Source organism: Clarias gariepinus, chromosome 6 (assembly GCF_024256425.1).
Source record: "Clarias gariepinus isolate MV-2021 ecotype Netherlands chromosome 6, CGAR_prim_01v2, whole genome shotgun sequence".
In the NCBI taxonomy this organism is placed as follows: domain Eukaryota; kingdom Metazoa; phylum Chordata; class Actinopteri; order Siluriformes; family Clariidae; genus Clarias; species Clarias gariepinus.
Window position 1 is genome coordinate 32,561,910 of NC_071105.1, and position 24,329 is coordinate 32,586,238.

Consider the following 24,329-nt stretch of genomic DNA (forward strand, 5'->3'; position numbering starts at 1 on the left):
CCAGCTGCTGTGGGTTAAAGGAGAGCCGCGCTGCCTTGCTGGGAGTCTGGCAGCATTAAAGTGCTGTGACGTATGTCAAGAGTGGAAGGGAGGAAGCAGGAAGCATCTGTTTGAACAGCGAGAGGCTTGTATTAGTCATGAACACTAAAGAAGTGAGCAAATATAAACAGTCCGGATAAATGCATATGTATATATACACACACATGGAGCGAGATGCACACACACTTACACACGCATCTATAAACAAAAGTACAAAAGCCTTGAGACACCCCGTATGTCTTCATATTTTCCTTCCAAGATAGCCAGACTTTGCCGTACACACAATAACAAGTCTTCGAATTTTCACTGAAGTTAGATGACATTGTGACGTGCGTGCAGCGTGTATCCCAGGATGTCGAGAAGCAAGCAGCGGTAAAAGAGGTAAAAGCAGCGGCGATGAAGTTGGTACTGCTAAGAAGCACGAAGCAATAACTATAGGTGAAATAATTAAAAGAATGCAGCGAGAGAAAAGATGTCAGACAGACGTCGCTTGTTCCTTTAACATGAATCTTTAGACCATCGGCACGATTCTAAATAACAAGGAGAGGATCATGGAACATGCTACTTTTACACTGTATAGAGCCGATTGTATCCTGGTACCAAGACACTCACTCTGTTGGACTTGCAAACAAACCCGACTTACGAACGGGCTCTCGGAACAGAACTCGTTTATATGTTGTGGACAGTATTTTTTTCAAAATTTTTATTCTTAAAGTATAGTTCTCCAGACTATCTTCTCCAGAAGAACTTATTTGGCTTTCATTTGTATAAGTTTTTGCCTCTCGTTTTCAGCCCAGTCCCTGTACTTAGGCAGTTTTAGAGAAATTTTAGTGTTTATTAAACCACACCTATGAATCATTCAAGCATAAAAAAAAATCTAATTTAAAGTATGAACCAGTAAGGACCTAGTGCAGATGATGACAGATGATCAGACAGGTGATTAGTATACTGGTTATGCTGAATGCTGAGTGGTTTGAACGGACGAGAGGGGAAATGAGGCTGCTGCTGAGGTTGTCCAATTGCTGCAGTAATGCACATCTGTTCCCATTTCTTTAATTTAATCTCCATAATTTTACTGAATGTAATTTTACATAAAGAAATTTTGGACGTGCGAGTTGCTGAGAGTAACAGTGTGGCAGCCAGAGCTCTTAGTGCATAAACTAAACAGTGGAAGAGAGATTAGCTAATTGGATTCATTGTGCAAAATGGAGGCGTGTTTGCCAACATGTTTGTCAAGTACTTAAGTATTGCGCAAAATAAACTAGTAGAAGAGTTTACATTCCCATGCTTCGAGTAAAAAAAAACAGATTACCGTTTATTAAACTGAACTTAAGTGCTGCCATGTTTGTCACAAGGAAGCTCTACCCAAACAGGGAACACTGAAATAATGGAAAGCATGAGCAAGCAAGCATCATGGATTTTAAAAATTAGATTGTGATATATCAAATACTTCATAATGTCTGTATGGGCTGTGTGTGTGTGTGTGTGTGTGTGTGTGTGTGTGTGTGTGTGTGTGTGTGTGTGTGTGTAAGACCAAAAACATCAGCAGCTGACTTTGTTCTTTCCCCTGATGTTAAACCACACGTCATGAACAAACATCCAGTCAGAATTTCCACTACACTGTCCCCAGTGGAACCTACTGGAAAGAGTCTGTCTGTCTGACTGTCTGTCTGACTGTACTTATACACACAGTGGGTCATAGATTTTGTTTATGAGTGTGTGTGGTAGTAGGAGCAGATAATAAACGGCATGAGAACTTGCCATATGTTTTTCTGAGAATATCACGTATGTAGAGAGTGCAATGTGAACCGTAACAGAACTGAATGACTTGCATACAATCACTTACACGATCATGATTTATCATGGAAAAATAATTTTTTTTTTTCTTATCCATGTGATTTTTGTGTGCATTTTATTTCACACAGTATTTTTTTGTGGGCCGGCAAAGCATATTTCTCCAACCCTTTTTAAAAAATCTGTTCATCTGCCGTCTGCGATTAATTAACTTCTAGTGGACAGTTCACGCTGGCAGAATGAACCGGTACAGTGAACAGGCTGCACTTTAAAAACACACAGGAGGATTAACCCCTAATATTAAAGCAGTGTCGATCAGCGCAGAAACTCGCACTGGACTGAATTTAAAAAAATAAATAAATAAAAAATGCTTATACAAAAGTATTGCTGATGTGTGTTAATGAGGCGGCTTCAGACATCACACTGTGCATTTGGGGTTTCTGATATGTCCACGTAGATTAAAAGTTCACCATTACTGGTAAAACATGTAAATTGTTCTGCACAAAAATGTCAAACTAATAATGCGCACATTATTATTATTATTATTATTATTGTTATGAGGATGTCACAGAAACAACCAAAACAACAGTAAAAACATATGATCCTATGAATCTTACTATTTTGTTGCATATGCGACCCAATTTTCTGTATACTTGGTTATAATTAATTAAAATTTTGTTCATCATATTGCCTAGGTTGTGCCTTAGTACATACAGTGGAACCTTCCATTGTGAGTTTAATTCATTTCTGAAGCGTTCTTGTATATCAAAGCAATTCTTTCCAATAAGAAATAATGGAAGCTCTGACGGTTCGTTCCACAACCCAAAAATATTCATATAAAAATAATTATTACAAAATGTAAAATAAAAATAAACCAAATTAACCTGCACTTTAAACAGAATCAAAGACTGGAGTCAGCATGCAGGAAGGCTGTGTGATAGAAGTCACAGTCAGACACAAAGTGGATGAGAATTGCTGGAGTGAGGACCTTACAACAGTTGGATTAAAAAAAAAAATCAAGTAAGCTCTTATAGATAAAAACATACTGTATGTGAACTTCTGTGTCTTTTATAGTGTGTGTGTGTATATATATATATATATATATATATATATATACACATACATATACACACACACACACACTTGTTCTGTGTCTTCATGTGCATTGAGGGCTCTGACAGGAATTCCACTTTGCATCTGTCATGTTCTCCACACACACACACACACACACACACAAGGGACCGGGATGAATGTGGAGACAGAATGAGTCCTCATTATTGAAGACCACTGGAGTGTAAGAGGCCACAGAAGGACAAATTGGGATGGAGGACGAATTACCCATGAAGTACGGTACAGCACAAAGGGAAAGCGCATGATAACACAGCCACTTCACACACACTCCAGTGCGGTTTGGGAAAAAACCCATCCGTGTGCTTGTGCGGCCTCCAAGCTGATGGACATCTTTAATGAGTCCTTCTGTTACCAAGGTCTTAGCAGTGAACGTCATTTTATGCAATTGACATTTAAACCCTAAGTGTTTTTTTTTGTTCTTCTGGGGGCTTTTTTGGACAAAATTGATAAATATTTATTATTTCTTGACAGAAATTTTATATTTTGCACTAGTCCCCATTTTAGGCAATTGGGGCTCTGACCTGCCGACTGGAGGGTCAGGGGTTCGAGCCCCGCCACCACCCGTAACATGAAGGCCTGGTGGGTCCCGATTACCGGATGAGAAAGGAGGTAGATTTAGGCGTCAGAAAATACAGAAATGATGGTCAACTGATGCTGAAGAGCACAAGAGGAAAAGAAGAAGAAAAAGTAATATTTTACATTTATAGAAGGATTGTTGCTAGGAGATGCTTTTCTTTGTGAGATACCAACACATTTTATTTGTTGTTTTAACAATCTATGCAAGTTTGGATGAATGAGCCGTTACTATGGAAACAGTAACATATTCGAATACGTACATTGAGTTCTACATCTTCTGACCAATCAGAGCTGAGAACTCAACAATGTTCTGGTCTATGTGCTGTAGAGTTTTATATATTTATTTATTTAAAATTTTCTAAGGCACTTAAAAGACGAGACACACCGAATGTGAAATTTGTTACAACAACACATGAGCACATAAAGCACCGATGTCACCGTTATCAGTTTTTACTTCAGACTCATCGGCTCGTCATTTAGCAACCCGGTGTTTACAGTTTTATTTATTTATTTTTTGTTTATTTAATGGTGCAGGAGTGGAGTTTCATCTTTTTGAAACTTCGAAAGTTTTTGTGATGAGCCCTTTGTACTGACTGAATACTGTGTGTTATTTTCCAGGGAGTGTGAGGACACTTACTGACTGTAACTCAGTGTTCCCTCTGTAACAACAGATCTCATACAGAGCTTCGTGGCTGAGAGGGTTTTTCAAAAAGCACTTCAGGGGTATTCAGCTTGTTTTTTTTTTTTTTTTTTTTTTTTTTAATTCCCAGAATACTGAGCCGGGCTGAGAAGGGAGAGTGGAGAGCGGCACGCATGAGTGCATTAGCATTCTCGGTCAGAGGGTTTAAGAGAATCTGGGTTCGGCTTCAGGGTAAGAGTAGGAGGGGGATTGTGCAAATGCAGACTGAATATCTGAATATAGCTAAATATTTATGGAAAAACTCAAACAGTTTAAGGATGGACTTTTATAAACAGGTATAAACAGTGAGTGCCCCGACCTTCTGATACGTCTTACGATTCATGAGGCACGTGCAGCTTTTCTACAGCTAAAATCATGCAGATATAAACATTTGTGTAATTAATTTCCGATATTCAGCCGGCTCCGGGGATGACTTTATAACGTTTGTTGACTTTCTGTTTCTTTCGTTACCCACAATGCCATGTGTACTGGGATTCATGCTGCATTCGATTTACCTTGAGTGAGTAACTTGTGTACATACACTATCAATTAGAGGTTTCCTATCGATTCTGTAAGCAGCCATGTTGGATTTGACTTCCTGAAATTTTATTTTATGTGAGAGTTATGACCTTCACTCAAATGCAGCATTAGCTTTCGCTTGCTTTATCTACCTAAACATAAGTGATCCAGCAATTCTTTATTCCCTCAATCTGTCAAGCTCTCTTTCTCTCTCACATTTCCTTATCTACTGTATATGATTCTGCTTTCAGAGCTTCATGCTGAACCGCCATCGACACCGTCTTTCCCGACGTCTTGTGGACCAGCCTGTACCTTCAAGCCTCACCGCATTGGGATTCTCAAATATTAGACAGAAGTAAATGTGACTGTACAAACAAAGAAAAAGAAGCACAAAATGTTAGACCATTTAACTTTTTCTTGGTAACTTGGTGCGCGTCATTGAGATTCTCTCTACCATTTATCTCAGTGACCAGATCTCCAGCTGCGGTCCACCTCGTATCATTAACCGTGTTTCACTGCTGAGCTAATGCACCTCGAGATTGCCCCATGCTTTGTACCACAGAAATACCAGACTACTTAACATTCATGAGAATGGTGCAACGTGGCGCAGAGTTGTTTACCAACTGCAGTAGAACGGCATCAAGACTATTCAGCCTTAATTCAGACATTAAAGCTAAAAGAATCCTTCCTGAGCATATTATTCATCTCAAAAGCATCCAATTCATTATTTTGTAATGTAACATAAGAGTTCAGTTTTTTCTTTTTTTGCTTAAATGTCTTTTTGGGGGCTTTCTGACTACGTGCAGATATTCAAATCGTACATTACCGACTACTCTAGCGGTTGCTAACTACGGCTAACAGAATCCTAGAGATGCTGATGATTAAACATCAATCGATTAGAATTGATGATAGAATTTAACTGATGCTAAAAAATTTATTAACTGACAATTTGTTTTCATAGTGTTTCTCTGTAGGCTGCACGTCTATCACCTTGTACACCACAAGAGAGAACATTTGCTCAAAAGACACTGCAATATTTGACGCTGCATGTTGAGGAGACACTTTTTATTCACCGGTAATTTTAACAGATTTGTTGTTCTTACTTATTCTTAAAAATTGTTTAAATTATTTGTCCTGCACTCATGTGTCTGGCGTAAACAATAAGTTATGATTGTGGAGGTGACTTACAAAGATGTTATTATATATTCTGTCCAGAAATATTTCTCACATTCAAAATGTCTTGGCAAGTCCTAACCTTCAAGCGGCGCGTCTTCGTTAGTCTTCACCAAGTCTTTCGTCCCTCACCAAGTCTTTGTTAGTCTTTGCAATACTTTGCAATCTACTGTATGGTCTATGCCCTGTGCTGGTGCGTTTCCACAAGTCTTCGTCTTCCACAAGTCTTCGCAATTCTTCTTCAAACAACAAGCCTTTGTAAGTCTTGGTCTTCAATCAACTTGTCTTCATAAGTCTTCATGTTAAGTCAAGTCTTCAACAAGTCTTTTTAGGTCTTGGTCCTCAATCAACATGTCTTCGAAGGTCTTTATCTCCAATCATGTCTTCGTTAGTTTGTTAGTTAGTTTGCGTGTTTGTTTGTCTTCGTCTTCAACCAACAAGTCTTTGTAGTTTTTCACACTTAAATATATTAATCATTCATGGGGCAGGTGCTGTATGGTTTGTCTCAATCATAAACCGTAATCTGAGAAACAAACACACATCCTATTATCAAGTATTCATGATTAATTGTTTAATGACTAACCAATAGTTAAGCAAATGATGTCAATCAAAAAGTGCAGAATTTGCAACCCTGAACCATAAACAGTTTTCAAAAAGAAAAAAAAAAGGAAAAAAAAATACTCTGAGTAAAGCAACAGATATTTCTGTTGAACAACATTCAAATGCAATCCTTATTAGTGTCACTTTTACAGCCGTGTCAAAGTCGACTGTTCTGTGCAGTGAACTGAATAAATTTTTTTTAAAAACTGCAACACAACACCACTGTTGGTTTTCCTACAACGCAATTTATTTCGTGTGGATAAACAAATTTATTAAGAAGGCAAATTGCAATAGTAATAAAAAAATAATAATCTAGTGCATCGAAAGCTAAAAGTGAGATATGTTGCAGGATAGTAAGGGTGTGTTCTCTCTCTCTCTCTCTCTGCCCCTTACACACACACACACACACACAAGGGTTGAGGTATTTACTACTGACGCACTGCTGCATTTCTGCACAAAACAAATTGCTTTGAACTGAGATGTAATCTCCTGAAAAAAAAACAGTGTCTGTTTGCGTATAATCACTGCCATGCATGTCTATTTATCATTTACCATTTTGGTGTGCGTGCGTGTGTGTGTGTGTGTGTGAGATGGGCACTAGAATGTCTGTCTATTCTCAGCTTCACACACACACTTTCACAATAGACAATAGATAGAGAAACCATATTTTATATTCGTATTTATTTTATGGCTGCCAACAAATGTCATTATGTTAGTGTACGTTGTGCTTCACAGCAAGTTCTTAAGGTAACTACACAGTCTTTGTAACGAAATTACATATACACACTTCAGGAAAAGAAAAATAGTATGATGTATATAATATTATTATATACATTAATATATAACATAGCAATAAATATAGTATTAAAATATTAATAAAAAATTATTTTCCTGAAGTGTATATAAAGGTAGTCCCCGACTTACGAACATTCGAGTTGCGACATTCCGTATACACAAACGGACTGGGTTTAATCGCAGAAGTTGCTCACATGTATTGTACAAAAAATAGACACGGCAGTGTGACAGAGACCGATATGTACAATTAATTACATATAATATTTTTTAAGGAATGTATAAAATGTCTAAAGTCCGATATATTGTGGGAGGGTGGGGGTTTGTGTGGGAGAAATGAGTCGTTCTTAGCGGTTTCAATGAATCAGTCCGGGAGCACGATGATACAAAGTGTCTGTCCTGTTAAGCTGTCCTGATGATGAATAATCCTATTTCCACAACAAAACAAGGAACAAGAAGTTCACAGTCCTATACGGTGGAAAACAGCTCTGAGACAAAATGGCATTCGGGATTCCCCTCACGATTTTAAGGCGCAGAGACAACACTGTTAACTTCGACATGTGAGATTCATTTCCTTAGGCACATTAAGGGCCTAATGTCCTGACTTCATTTTACAACAAAAGTTCTTGGGAAATATGTGATGGCTACAGTTAATTTACTGAAATCAATTTAATAAGAGCACTTTTATTTCTTGAAGCTAACACTAACCTGGGCTGGCTATTGTTACACACAGTTCCCATGCTAGCTTGTTAAAAAGAATGCCAGAATTTCATCCCTACATGGCCTCAGAACAAAAGAACATCAACACCAGATGTTCCTGTTAGCATCAACACACCCCCATCCACAGACTACAAGAGTTTCAAGCCTTTGGCCATTTTTACAACCAGGTGACTGATGTTAGGAGGCATGAATTCATTGGGGGGGGGGGGGGGTTGGGCATGTACTTCGGCTTAAAACAGACACATATTAAGCATATGCTGTAGCGATCAAACAGCACTACTAAATGTCTAACTGTAACCATACCATAGTTTACAATGAAAGAACATTGACAAAAGCTTTTTTTGTTTGTTTTTCTGCCTTTCAGATCATTGAAACAGAAAGCGAAAACATACCGAAGCGAATAGTGTCGCGGATCGTTTTTTTCTTGCGCACCTTGAGGCTGAAAAACAATATCGATATCTTATCATTGTGTTTTTGCTCAGACACCAACAACAATATGCTGGGGAAAAAATAAATAACAACTTGGGTAATGAAGGTGCATCATGGGTTAGTTTATAATCAAATCATAACCGTCTGAATTGGAATTTAATCTTAAGCCAAGCGGAGACTCCCTCCTTCACTCATTCCCTGACGGGTAACAAGCAATAAACTTACAGTCAAGGTCTGGAAAATGAGCACAACTTGGGTAACAATGATACGCGTCCTGAAAATGTAAAACAACAGATATATTTCCGTTACTGCAGTTTATGGCTAAATTAATGTCTTCAGGGACAATTTGAAAACAAACAATGTGGAAATCTATATGGAAAATGTCACTAAGGCAAAGCAAAAAACTTTTATGCTTCCTGTTGGTACTGTACAGTACACTTCGTCTAATAACATGGAGGTGGAAATTTTATGGGAGCACAGCTAATCCTTCCTTGAGACATGATCAGAAACGCTGGCCTCCCAGGAACTCCTTTAAATGGCCCAAATATGTGGAAATAAGAAATATTGGAATGGAAACTCCCATCTGAGTTCCTGTAATGGGCAAGTGGTGCTGGTAAACAATTACGTGTACAGTTCTCTCTACAGACCTCTCTTCCTCAAGTTGGTGACGAGTTCCCTGTAATTTTTATTTTTTTTTAAGGATCAGGTGTTCAAGGTTCACAGGAACGACTGCTGCGGACATCGTCCATTCTATAAATGTCAATCTGTGTTACAGCTTTATTCACAAGAAAATTTACTGCATGTCCCGCTTTTTATCATAATAAGCATCAAAATGCTGTATAACTTTAATTTTTTTTTTTTTTTTTAATAAACTTTTATTGTACATCGTAATTGTTTAACTGTCTCATACAGCCAGACTCCAATCCTGTAGATGATGGTATTGAACTACCTGGACATAAACTCAAGGATGAAGAAGCCCAATCCACGCCATTTTAAATTGTTAAATGTTCGTAAGTTGACCTACGTGATTTTAAAAAGCGTAAATCAAATCAGTTCAATTAATTAAAATCGACAAATAAAAGATTACAGACTAACGATTAGAGATTTAAAAGGAAAGCCAGCGGTCGTATAACAGGCAGGGGGGGTGTTGCAACCCGAAAGCAGCAGGAACAAGTGACACAGAGAACAATAAGCAATGAACTGTTCCAGTTACTCAGGCATGCATGTCTAACTGCATTCAGGCAAATCAGACCTCTTTTGGGACAAAATGATATGGGCAGACAAAACAAAAACAAAACAAAAAACAAAAAACAAGAACTCTTAGGTAATGTCGAGTTTGGAGAAATATGAGTCGTGCATATGATCCCAACCACAGTGAAGTACAGAGCTGGGAGTATCGAGATACAGGGCCGCGCCTCGGCTTCTCATACACGTGGAAGCGATGTAAGGTGAAGTGAATCTCGTACGATCATATGCTAAGAAACTAAATCTGCGGAGGTGGACATTTCAACCCAGATAACTCAACAAGGACATGCATGACTTGACTCCCAAAATATTAAAAATCACAACCCCAAAACTGTAACTGAAGTTGTGATGTTCAAATAATTATCTTGCTATTTGTTTACAAATTCTTTTTTTGTTTTATGAAACACCTACATCATTTCTGTTTATATTCGTAAGACGTATGTGTATGTTTGAAATAAATATATTAGCCTTGAAGGTTTATTAAATAACAAAAAATTAAAAAAAAATTAGCTCTTACAGATTTATGCAGATGAAATGCCACTTCCTCTAAATGACATTACACAGGACATGCTGTGGTGAACTGGAAGCTCTTGCCCTGAGCTGTTGTGTTTAGCTGTGGCCATGAAGTACCCTGTCGTGGAAAAACGAACTTGTAACAGACGATGTTTATATCTCGTCACAGCGGGAGCCAGAACCACTGTGCCTCAAACACAAACAAAACTGGGGAAGAAATGAAGGAAGGAAAAAAAAAAAAAACATTACACAGCGCTACACTGTTATTGCCCTCTCCGGGATTTTTCTGCCACTGACCAAGCACTGACCTCAGATTGGATTGCAACCTGTTAACCTCTTATCTGATTCAGATAATGTGGCACAATGTCCAGAGCTGGACTCACGTGTAACGTGACCTCAGCGCAGTGACCACAACTAAAGCAAACTTTATAACAGATGGAAAAACAACATGCGTTGAAAGTATACACATCTGCAAAAGCAGCTAGTTATTGTTCTAATATAAAGGACTAATGAACATCCAAGTTACGAAGTCACGGAAGTAGCTCACGTGTATGTTCACAAAACAAATCAACACTTCAGTGCACCAGATACCAATATTTACAATTATATACAATATTTTCAGTGTGTAAGTGAATGTAGAAAATGTCCAAACTCCGGTATATCGTATGTGTGCGCGTGTGAGTGTGCGAGAGAAATGAGTCGGCTTCACCTGGTTTAATAAATTAGTCCGGAAGCACGTGATAAAAATGGTGGTCCTGTAAAGCTGTCCTGATGGTGGATGATCCTTTTGGGAAAATCCTCAACAAAATTTACAGTCCAATACAGTGGAAAACAGCTCTGAGACAAAATGGCATCCAGGATTTCCCTCGTGATTTAAAGTTGCAAAGACAATTTTCCTTAAGCGCAATTACGGTTTTTGCTCACAAGTGCGAGGAAAGGAAACAGATTTAGTCAAATTAATTGGTATGCTTTATATTGTATATCCGTGTCAAAGGCGTATTAGACTCACTTTACAGAACTTGAGAACAAATCCAACTGACGAACATGCTCCCGGAACGGAACTCATCGACAGAGACTCCTCATTTTGGACTAAATACATATAGACTGTATTTGTGCATGCGTGACAATCACGCTCGTATGTAGGTCTTCCCTGACCTGCTGCTACAAGAAGTCTAACAGGCATTACTCTATTTTCCTTCAATGGATCTATGAGTGGCAATCATAAAATTATCCCTGCTAAGAAAAAAAAGAAAATTTTCTTGAGGAAAAGTTTCAGTTCGGTGATCACCTCATTATCCTCAAACGCCTGCCACGAAGTGATGGAAAATGGGAGCAAGGTCAGGGTGGGAAGGTTTTTGTTCCCTAGGTTGCCTTCAAGTTTTTGTAAGCATTGTCATAAAGAAGGCGAACTATAAAGAACTGTACTGCAGGTTTTTTAAACAAGTAGAAATGTAAATAACTGTGCCCATTTCCAGAGACAAAATTCTGGAAAATTATTTCAGTTTTTTTTTCATACGACAGTACAAAGATTTTATGACCGCCCCTCGTACGAGGCTCAAACATGTTCCAGCAGGAGAATTTTCGTTTCAAGGAGACATACTTACCTGAAGCTAATGTCACATAACTGTAGCAGTATCTTGCTCAAAGCCCTCACCCTCGACCCCACTGAACAAAAAAAAATCTCTGGAATGAACCAGAATGTCGTTTGCCCTCAGGTCTCCTCATCTGTCAGCAGTGCCTTTTGGGGATTTGCTCGTTCAGTTACAAAAGCATTAGTGAGATCCACTAATGCTTTTGTAACTGAACGAGCAAATCCCCCAAATCTAGTGGAGAGACATCACAGAAAACTGATGACGATTATATTAGGAAATCTGGATCGACATGTAGGACTGCAGGTATGGGTGTGATTAAGGAGGGGCATCACCAGGGCCCACACAATACCTAGGGGCCGATTCGATTATCAGCGCTTTCTGATCAAGACTTTTTCTGAGGCGTTAAAGCATTCTCTCTATAGTCCTGACTTCACTCCAACTTCCAAAATGAGGGAAGAGCATGCTGACAGATGGATCAAGTGTATCAATATTGAAAACCAAGAAAATTGTCAAAAATAATGTATTCGTTTTTACTAAAAGTTATTTAAAATGGGTTCTACAGCCAGAGTGTGGATCAATTTTTACTCACCCTTGTATAACCCCTGTTCCGATTTTATTATCATTCACTAGCTGTGCCCGCGGAATTTAATTGCACACTTAAAAAAATTATAATAAACTAAAAAAGTACAGCGCCATCTGTTGGCTTTTAAAATGAACTAAAATTTTGACGTGTTACCGTGAAGTGCCCAGAATGAAGGGGTGAGGTCACGTTTATTAAATCGATTTCAATTGCACAAATTTATTTATTTATTTTTTAAACCATCTGTTGAATTTTAAGATGAACTAATGATTTCTTCAATGACAATTTTTTTAAATACAGTGGCTTGCAAAAGTATTCGGCCCCCTTCAACTTTTCCACATTTTGTCACATTACAGCCACAAACATGAATCAATTTTATTCATCGCATTGATTTTAAAATACTACTTTTGACATATAAAGCATTAAATGGTCTCGCGCCGCAGTATCTGAGTGAGCTGATAGTGTCTTACGATCCTCCACGCCTACTTCGATTAAAGGATGCAGGCTGCTTATCAGTATCGCGTATTATGAAAACTACAGCTGGGGGCAGAGCTTTTTCTTACAACGCCCCAAAGTTATGGAATAGTCTTCCAAATAGTGTTCGGGACTCAGACACAGTCTCAGTGTTTAAGTCCAGGCTAAAAACATATTTATTTAATCAAGCATTTTTATAAATAGATTTGCCTTAGGTAAAGGAGCAGAACTGGGGGACTCATGGACGTAGAGTATTATGGTGAACTGGTATGTTTAGATGCTGTGTTCCCCACTCTCAGCCCTCATGTCTGTGTTTCCTTCTGGCTCTCCCTTTTAGTTATGCTGTTATAGTTAGTCCTGCTGGAGTCTCTGCTTGCACTCTACAGTAAATATACATTCACATTATACATTATGTGACTGTGACCATACCTAACTGTTATCTCTCCTCCTCTGCTCTCTCCCGTTCCTTCTCTTTCCTCTCTCTTTCGAGCTACCCATGTCGTTCCTGAGCTGCCAGTGATCCAGACTCCCTCTGCCCTCCAGACCTGTCTGACCCATCCTGGTGCCCAGCTTCTGGTTGGAGATCTCGTTGCATGGATGCCCCGTGTGTCTTTTTGGGATGCGTCTCTCTACCTACAAGACGGTTCTGGCCTCGACTGGAGTTTGACAGGTCATACAAGTCTACCTGAGTTTTCAATAACTAACTGGACTCCATGTTAACATCAACTAACATCAACTGTTATGCTGAACTGCCTGCCAACCAACACACAGTATGAATGCAGATCAATTCCTGCTCTCTGTCTCACCCAGTGAGGATGGGTTCCCTGTTGAGTCTGGTTCCTCTCAAGGTTTCTTCCTACTACCATCTCAGGGAGTTTTTCCTTGCCACTGTCACCTTCGGCTTGCTCATCAAGGACTATCTGACCATTTTGATTTATACACATTCAAATTCCATAAGAACTTAAATAATTCTTTTGATTGTGTAAAGCTGCTTTGAGACAATGCCAATTGTTAAAAGCGCTATACAAATAAAATTGAATTGAATTATTGAAATTCCACGTGAAAGACAAATACAAAGTGGTGTACACGTACAGAAGTGGAACGAAAATCATACATGATTCCAAACATTTTTTTTTTTACAAATAAATAACTGAAAAGTGGGGTGTGCGTAATTATTCAGCCCCTTGAGTCAATACTTTGTAGAACCACCTTTTGCAGCAATTACAGCTGCCAGTCTTTTAGGGTATGTCTCTACCAGCTTTGCACATCTAGAGACTGAAATCTTTGCAAAACAGCTCCAGCGTAGTCAGATTAGATGGACAGCGTTTGTGAACAGCAGTTTTCAGATCTTGCCACAGATTCTTGATTGGATTTAGATCTGGACTTTGACTGGGCCATTCTAACACATGGATATGTTTTGTTTTAAACCATTCCATTGTTGCCCTGGCTTTATGTTTACCTTCTGGAAGAAGCCTCTGCCTCAGTCTCAAGTCTTTTGCAGACTCCAAGAGGTTTTCTTCCAAGATTGCCCTGTATTTGGATCTTCCCATCAACTCTGACAAGTTTCCCTGTCGCTGCTGAAGAGAAGTACCCCCAGAGCATGATGCTGCCACCACCATATTTGACAGTGGGGATGGTGTGTTCAGAGTAATGTGCAGTGTTAGTTTTCCGCCACACATAGCATTTTGCATTTTGGCCAAAAAGTTCCATTTTAGTCTCATCTGACCAGAGCACCTTCTTCCACATGTTTGCTGTGTCCCCCACATGGCTTGTGGCAAACTGCAAACGGGACTTCTAATGGTTTTCTGTTAACAATGGCTTTCTTCTTGCCACTCTTCCATAAAGGCCACATTTTGCAGTGCTCGACTAATAGTTGTCCTATGGACAGATTCCCCCACCTGAGCTGTAAATATCTGCAGCTCATCCAGAGTCACCATGGGCCTCTTGGCTGCATTTCTGATCAGTGCTCTCCTTGTTCGGCCTGTGAGTTTAGGTGGACGGCCTTGTCTTGGTAGGTTTACAGTTGTGCCACACTCCTTCTATTTCTGAATGATCGCTTGAACAGTGCTCCGTAGGATGTTCAAGGCTTTGGAAACCTTTTTGTAACCTAAGCCTGCTTTAAAATTCTCAATAACTTTATTCCTGACCTGTCTGGTGTGTTCTTTGGACTTTATGGTGTTGTTGCTCCCAATATTCTCTTAGACAACCTCTGAAGCCGTTACAGAGCAGCTGTATTTGTACTGACATTAGATTACACACAGGTGCACTCTACTTAGTCATTAGCACTCATCAGGCAATGTCTTTGGGCAACTAACTGCACTCAGACCAAAGGGGGCTGAATAATTACGCACACCCCACTTTGCAGTTATTTATTTGTAAAAAATGTTTGGAATCATGTATGATTTTCGTTCCACTTCTCAAGTGTACACCACTTTGTATTGGTCTTTCACGTGGAATTCCAATGAAATTGATTCATGTTTGTGGCTGTAATGTGACAAAATGTGGAAAAGTTCAAAGGGGCCAAATACTTTTGCAAGCCACTGTACTGTATATATAATGGCATTTTTTATTTATATTTCCATTGAGCGCATCTTCTTTAATCTTGGGCCGATTGCAATGAAACAAAGCATATACAGTATGTTACCTCAAGCTTATTATGTTAAAAAAGTAGATTTTACATTATGCGTTGCACATACAAAAATTCCAAAAACCATTGTGATGTATTCTACTACTCATCTTATGCCACCTCAAGTAATGTTAAAATTCTAAACAAGCTTAGCAATTAATTTACAATACACAATGCTGTGAACAATTACACCTATAATTTTATTCCGCGGCTCACTCGTAGGGTTTAATATAGAAGCCAGACTGAATGAAAGTAAGCTGGTGCGCAGAAGATGTTTTTAATAGAGTAGCACTGTGCCGTGTGTGTGTGTGTGTGTGTGTGTGTGTGTGTGTGTGTGTAAAGACAGAGCCCGGTGGAATGAATCACCATTAGACAATGATCCTCGCTCCAGTGCAACAGAGCGCTCATCAAGGAAATGACATGCTGTCCACACCTCTCCGTAATGGTCTCTCTCGCCCAAACGAAACCTCCGAAAGACATCTCGAATGGGATCCTGATCGAATCAGAGTCGTCCTCGTTGATATCAAGCGGTGGAAATGGGTGGAGACAGCCGTGCAAATGCGGTCAGGTGCCTAAAAATATCCTGCGTGGCTCTCGGAAACCTTAAAGTTGCTCGGGAAATGTGGTTTGACTTCATTGTTTCGCGAGATCAGATTTAGATCCTCGGCATTACCGGGGGACAATTTAAAAAAAGTAATAAATAAAAAAATTGTAAAAAGGCATAATCGTTTAATCTTTGCACACATTATACACACATTAAACAATGCGATGCTGGATATACTTTCCTTCTCCTTTTTCACTTTGCGTACCCACTCAGCCTCCCCCCTCCAGCAATACTGATGATGTGTTCCTTTCTACTCTCTTAAATCTGTGCGTTCGTATCCAATTACTTATTACCGGCACATGCTTACCAAAGGCGAAGTCAAATAACATTTACATTTAGGCATTTGGCAGACGCTCTTATCCAGAGCGACTTACATTTTTATTTTATTACACATCTGAGCAGTTGAGGGTTAAGGGCCTTGCTCAAGGGCCCAACAGTGGCAACTTAGTGGTTGTGGGGTTTGAACCTGTGATATTCTAAACCGTAGTCCAATGCCTTAACCACTGAGCTGTCTGAGCATAACTTAAAACTTAAATCGCATGACGCTTTACTAACCACAGCGTGAAACTGTACACGGCTTGTGCAAGCATTAAGGCGACGCGTTAAGTTGAGACGAGCGAGTTCCTGCTCTGACTCACCATTACAGGCTTCTGTATGTGAAAATGGCAAACTACGTCTAACTTATATGAAAGGATAAATTCACATTGTAGAAAGATCTGACCAAACACATGTTATGAGCTGTGCTGATCTATGCTAAAATCACATGCAATAACAACACGAAAAAAAAAAGTCATCATAATCTAAATTATTAATTTTAATGTAATGCTACTTGTACAATGTTTGGTTCTCATTCAGCTGAGATGGACTTCTGAGTGTATCCTGGAAACAGTCCATTGCATGCAAACATGTCCACAATAGAGCTGTCAATCACAGGTGGACTGATGATTCCATTACATTTTTCGGCAGTGCGCTTTTTAATGGGATTCAATCCAATAGCGCTAAAGTTAATTTTTGTCTGATTTCTGTCTCAAGCAGCTATATATATATATATTTTTTTACATCTTTTGAAGAAGTACAGTACACGCCCAAAATATACATACAGTACTGAAATGAAAAGATGAAACAATATTACCTTTTGAGTTAATTTCTTCTGAAAAAAATTAACATTACACACTATTAACGTGTTGATTTAACACGGTATGCATAATCTAAATTAACACAGTGTGTGTGTGTGCGTGTGCGTGTGTGTGCGCGCACCACCTCATTGTAGACAGACAGATGTTCATACCGTTTCTTAACCCGGATTCACGGAATTCAACGGATGCTGCAAAATGTTGAAAGGATTTGCTAACATAAAAGCAGAAAACAGTTCTTGTCGGATCTTCACAATTGAACACACGCTTCTTTAACATTCCCCACAAGTAGGGATCAAGTGGTGTAAGCTCAGTGGAACGGGACGAGGTATGGGAAGAGGAATGTTTTCTGACACCGTTTATAAACTCAGTCCTCATTCACAACCACAAACGATTGCGAGTAACTTGTTCTGCGAGTGTTTGAGACGAGCAAAAGTCTGTAATAAAAATATAAAGTTAATTTTTAAGTGAAATAAACGAATGCATAGTATGCATGCGCTTTTGTCTGCCGCGTGTCACGTGATCCCAACTGAGCCGATGGTTGTTTTTTTTCTCTTGCGCACGCGCTGTGGGATTTTTTGCCTGAATTTTTTTTGGGTTGTGGAGCGAATCGACGGAGTTTCCATTATTTTGATGTACGAGTGCTTTGATACACAAACACGCTTTAGGAACGCTCGCAATCCAAGGTTTAAACTGTATTTGCAGAAGATGTGAGCAGTTTCTATTTCCTGGTAAAGCTGTGGTATATTTTAAAATAGTTCATTAATTTTTGGAAGTTTACCTAAATAATTTAAAGTGTTTAAATTAATTCTGAATCTCACAGCTTTTATCCACATACAACACACATTCACATCTGCGAGCAATGCAGCATAGCCAATCACATGTCATTTTGGAAACTGGAGAACCTACAGGAAAGGCACACGGACATAGAGGGGACATGGGGACTCCACACTGATGGTAACACAAGACATGAAAGCCTGGAGCTGTGAGATAGCAATGCAACCTCTTGCAAAGCCACGCAACCTAAGAACAACAACAACAACAATACACATTTAATTACATAGCGCAAGTAATCTTGCGCTATGGCACCTTGTTTGTTTTTCAATATGATTACGATTTTCATCTTTGTGCAAGACATGCACAGTGGGTCACGACCCTGCCTTAAAGTAGGCACATATTTATTGCCTAAAAGGAAAAAAAAAATGCTGCCGAGCCAAAAAACAAGAACACCACGTGTCTCCCGCTGACAATATTGTGCACACTTGAATGCCTCGATGATGTACAGATTTATCTGTACATCCCTAAAGTTAACGTGTCCTGCTCTGTCCGTCGCCATGCCTGAACGCTGGTGAGAGTAAAGCAATATGTAGCGCGCCTGATAGCCTGTGTTTGTATTCTGATAAACACTTGACACAGTCTGAGATTTACGCTAAGTACCATTGCAGTGACTCATTCGCTTTCTATGACGCCACTCAGGGCTTGATAAGGCGGGAGCTGTGCGAGTCCGCGATAAGGGAAGCGCACGCGGCGGTTCCCACCAAAGCACAGCTTAGGAATGGGAGCTTATATTAATTTCTTTTTTTTTTTCAACAAATGTGCCATGTATTAGAAAGGATTACGGGCGACAGCACAGGCTGAGCGCTAATCCTTAATTTGAGCTGTTTTTTTTATAGAAATGAAAGACTGAAAGGCTGAGGACATTCATGGGTTTGATTCGTGAATATAACATTACGGTGACCAGAAGATCTAAACCAATATCTGTCGATCGATTTAGGATAATTCAACTCAATCCAAAGTATAGTCCGGATCACAAGAAGTAAGACAACAAGATCAGGCTGAAATCTAAACCGCTGCCTTTTTCGCATGGGTGTCGTACTTACTTTTTCAGCATCATTTTTTTTAAGCACTGACTGTTACAAAATCTCACATTATGAAACAACCCTTTTGCTGCGTAACATACCATACTGTAGCTGCAATCTGAAGCCTCGCTGCATGATAAGGTGCCAAACTAACCAGCTGTTCACAACATGACTGTGCAATCAAACAATCCTTCACAACTCCCTATCTTGTTCATACACACACCGCACACACGTCCACCACTATCCACCTTCAGCGGTTCCTTTATACGCACTACCAGCTGAGAAGGCACACAAGGAAGCCTCCTCTAGGAGGACCACCATCTGGCACATACATCTCTTATGCAGCATGAGGCGGAATTCAGTTCTCCGATATCGCTTTTCCATAAACGCCTCAAGAAGCAGGCCTTTTGCTTTATGAGCCAAATCATTACATAAGCGCATGGGTTTCATAATGCTCTGCGTAAAAACAAATAAATAAATAACCAAGTTCTCAATCCAAAGTTAAATCCTGCACATAGCAACAAGTCAAGTGTAGGAGTTGTGCCACTGCGAGATGATTAAATGCACTTAGGAGGAACAAAAGATATTGTGATGATCGTGGTAGAGCGCGCTGGAGAGTGCGGTTTAACACGTAACGTAAGACGACATTTTCTTTTTCTCATATTTTCACGCATCATGTTATCAGCATTTGCGCCACTTGTTCCTAATAAAGTGGCCAGAAGACACCTGGAGTCAGTTCGTGACTCTGATTGCTGGCTCGCTCCTCCGACCGCAGCTTTCCCTCTCATCACTCATCTCATGTTATGATTGGTTTAGGAAACTGAGCACACTTCCTTTTGCCACTGTTGAACTTCTTGGCCTCTCGCTCGCTCTTTCTCCTGAACAGGAAGTGGTTGTCCGGCCAAGCCTCCGGCTGCAATGTGTAGCGTCCTGATAAGAGTTCCTGCACCGGTGCTATTCGTGACCATAAAGGAAATCAATGTTCAAATAACAAAGCAGATATCATGACATCATTGTGCTATATTTCTTAAATGCACGTCTGGTCTACCACCTTTTTTTTTTCTTTAAACCCAAGTTGAGAAAAACATTTTAGTAATCGATGCATTCAAGGTTTGGCTATGTGATAAAATGTATGGTGTGTCCACCACCTCTGAGGTGTGACCGTGTCTAGGCTCTGTGCTTAACACGCTTTACTGATCATGTCACTGTGCAGCTTGAGCAGAGGTGTTTATCCTAAGCTCTTCTTTATGCTTAAAGTGCAGGGTGTAGCACATACAAAACAACATCAGGCTTAAAATCGTATGACTTAACGACCTTTACATCACAGCGTCGGCTTTACGCCGTCAAACCTAAAAAGATCTAGACAGCCGGCTGATATGCCGAATGTTGAGGTTTTAAATGAAATCTTAGTTTCGTATTAACATGAAGGACCCACACTTGTTAAACATCTCGGCTAGATTTAAAGGAGAGATCAGCGATACTAAATTTAACAGCAAACACCAGGAAGCAACTGATCACTGTTAATATAAAACATCAACGTGTTGTGAGGTTCAGTCTGCACCACTTGGTTTATTTCTCATTTACACAACGGTGTCTGTATGTAGATTATACATTTTTTTTCTTCGCAGACAGAATATCGATCTTGAAGACCATGAGGAAATATCAGCCAAGTCTAACAAAGTCTTGATTAGAAGTGCTGACTTTTCCTTTAACAGTGACACAGTGGTGCAGTGTGAAGTGCTGCTGCTGTATCATATCTCTGAATCGCTGGTTCAATCCCAAACTCAGGTTACACTCGGTAAGAAGTCTGCCTTTTTCTCCCAGCATCCAGTTTCATTTAACACTGCAAACTCACCTGATCACCCTACACAACGTTACCTCTGGGTGTGAATGCGTGCCTGCAGGAGCACCTGCAATGTCCTGAATTAATGTTTATTTTTTTTCTCCACTGCACATCCATGTTTTTCTCTGACCTACGATAACTGACAAAACGACTTTCACGTAAAACAGCGTTTGGTTATCATGTTATCATGTAGCTTTTGTTGTGGCTGGTCATGGGCGCTACTGCAGCTAGTAGCTGGTACACTGGAGCACTGATGTACGTCTCAGTAGGTTTCCATTCAGGACGGGACTCACCGGATATGATATCTCGATACCTAGGTGTCTATTTGATCTGTATTTTGAGTTTGTAAGCATCACGACTTCATAAGTACCCAGACTTTAATATTAATATAAGCAGTATATACAGTTTAGAGCAGGAGTAGAGAGAAACTGCAACATTTTATCAGCGCTAATGCAAACAGATACAAGTAAAAAAATAAAACCAAAAAAAAAAAGAAAAAAGAATGATGGTGGGGGAAAAGATTTTTTGTTTCCATCTCCAGTTTCCGTTGCCCCTGGCTGGCGATGACAGCTTATGACTGTCGACAGTCCCAGGTGGAGGAATGAACTTCCTATAGATATGCCTTTTCAGCCGAAACATCGTCAAGCTTAAAGCGACGACTAAACACCCACAGATCATTTTCATTCTCCCCACTAAAGAAAAACATTTATATTTATTTATTTTTAATGATGGAAACTTCAAAGCACTTACAGTACTGTGAAAAAGTATTAGCCCCTTCCTGATTTTTTTTTGTTGCATATTAGACAATTAAATGAAGGAGATCATGTAACAAACTTTAACATTACACAAAGATAACCTGAGTAAACACAGAATGCAGTTTGTAAATCATGATATCATTTATTATTGGTATAAAAAAAAAAAAGCTGTCCAAATCCACCTTGTGGAAAAAGTAACTGTCTCTTGCACCTAATACTGTAACTGGTTGGGTCACCCTTACTCTTTTGGGCAAATCAAGCCTTTCACATCGCTGTGGAGGAATTTTCTCCCTCTCTTGCTTGTATGGATGAGGGCGTCTGCCAAATGCTTAAATGTGAATGTAATCGCTGTGGACCTAAAGCGGACATATCATTCATAAAAATAATTAAAAAAGTCAATAAATCATTTTTTAAGCTTAAACAAAGCGGAGCCCATGAAAGCAACCTCGAATCCTTACGAGTCCAAAAGACTCACACGACTTTGAGCGGCATTCACGTCTCCTGTAGAGTTCGGAACCACAGAACCAACCCGACTCCTGAACCGCTGAACCCAAACCCAGGTGTGGAAACGGACAGGAATATTAACACATTCCAGAGTTAGTACTCTGGTACAGACGCTGAGGAGAACTTACCTCTTCCACAGTCAGAGGCATACATATCCGGTACTCCTTCATCAACATCTTCCCAGTCTTAGAGCCTGAACTTGTGTGGAGAGCTGAAGATGTAAAAAAAAAGAAAATATCACCGGGAGCTGAGGGGATTTCTCTCGCGTCTTGAAGTGGAGACGGTTCTCTTCTGTTCGTAAATACAAACAACTTATATCGCAAAAACAAAACAAAACAACCCAACAGAATGTTGTCGTTCTCGAAACAACTGTTAGCGCGGTATGTACGGTATTCGTGGCACTAGCAAGATGTGCGTGAAGTACACGGAGGCGGTCGCTTAGCTTCTTCACTCAATCTGTCACAATGCTAAAGAAAAAAAAACATAAATATATATAGCTTTTCCGTTTCGTGCGCGCGCTCACTCACATCTTTCTAAAGAAACAACAGAAGAAGAAGAAGAAGAAGTAGAAACGCTTAGATTTGTCGCGTGCGTTTAACGTTCGAGTTTTGAGCACATAGCGGTCGGTGCGCGAGCTCCTCGGGTCGCTCCTCGTGCAGGATGCGGGAGAAGAAGTTCTGGTTGTGGAGCAGGAAGAGCTGCGCGCGCGCGCTTGTTTCTCAGCGACGACGCGATACTTTACTGCAGTTTTTTTTTTTTCCAGAGCGCGCTCCGCAACGATGATGAGCACGCGGGGCTGAAGGAAACACCGCCCCCTTCTCCGCGCGTGCGTCCCCGTCCCCGCCCACCAGAGACAGGAAACTCAACCAATAGCTTTCGTGCGCGCGATAACAATATTTCATCATGAGTTTTATGTTCCATCGTGTGGCACGTGCGTTCGCATTAAACACATTTCCGTTGTATAACGTATTGGTTGCTTAGATACTGGTCAAACATTCAACGGACAACGTAAAAAAACTGCATGGTTTATATGCAAAATTAATAGCACCCCCCATACTCAGCCATTTAACTAAAGCTAAAACAGGGTGATATTTTGAATCATTCAGTGCCATCTACTGGTTAAGGACTGCAATTACAGATTTTTTTAAAACTCCAAACCTGACTAAACGATGTCGTGGTAACAAGGGGTAAAAGTATCTTTGTGAAATCTTGCACGAATATATAGGCAAAAGTCAAGCAGAGTAAACCCTGTGTAAAGTAAGGGGTGTTGGTGAAACATCCTGTTTGCATGTCCCCAATCATTTTAAAAGGAAGAGACATGCTAAAAGAAGCAATACGGTGACAAAGTGATTAGCACTGTCACCTCAGTGGGCTCCGTCCCACCTTGGGTCTGTGTGCATTTTGTATGCTATTGCTTCATTTAATTTTAATTATATGATATTGGGGGCATTGCACTAGCTGGGTTTGATTATTGATGGGGGAAGGGATTTACAATTCCACTCTATAAATTACTCCTATGGTTGAATCCCACATACACATTAGAAGCAATTGCTAAGAAGACAAAGTGTTGTTTACAATGACTAGGTCATCTGTGACTGGTTTCGGATGTGCGTTTTGGCAGGCAACTGCTCTCCCCCCTTACCAGTACTGCATACGGCCACTTTTTTTTTTTTTCATTGATGCGCAATACTGGACTGTCCCCACCAACTCTGGCATCTGATGGTAAAACTAAAAGATTAAAATGTCTTGTGAAAGTTGGGGAGAAGAAAATAAGCCTAATATTGAATTATATTGTACATTCATTTGTCATTAGTGGGCACTGCTTAGGGCCATGACTGATTTGGAGCCAGTCCCAGATGTCTGGCAGGAATTCACTTCAGATAGGATAGCAATCACACACACACACACAATTTAAACTTGGCCACCCCACCCACTATCATACTTTAGGGAGAAGTTGGAATGAAACCAGAGAAGCCTGAGGAAACCCACAGGGGCACAAGATCACCACGTAAAACTCCACACATACACTAACCCAAGACCATGATCGATCAGGGGATCCTAAGGCTATGAGGCAGCAAATCACTGTACTTCCAGTAAAAGATTTACTCTCTGGTTTTGAATTCAAATCCAGGATAAACTATGAGCAAGG

General features: G+C 39.9%; 1 protein-coding gene across 1 annotated transcript in view; it reads right to left on the reverse strand.

Moving 5' to 3' along the window:
• LOC128526331 (cytoplasmic phosphatidylinositol transfer protein 1-like) overlaps window positions 1-22,914 on the reverse strand; it is a 67,969-nt gene extending 45,055 nt beyond the window's left edge. The window contains exon 1 of the mRNA XM_053498089.1: window positions 22,309-22,914. Coding sequence (XP_053354064.1) covers window positions 22,309-22,356 — 48 coding nt within the window. The 5' untranslated portion in view covers window positions 22,357-22,914. The remainder of the gene's footprint in view (window positions 1-22,308) is intronic.
• Between the last annotated feature and the right edge of the window lie 1,415 nt (window positions 22,915-24,329).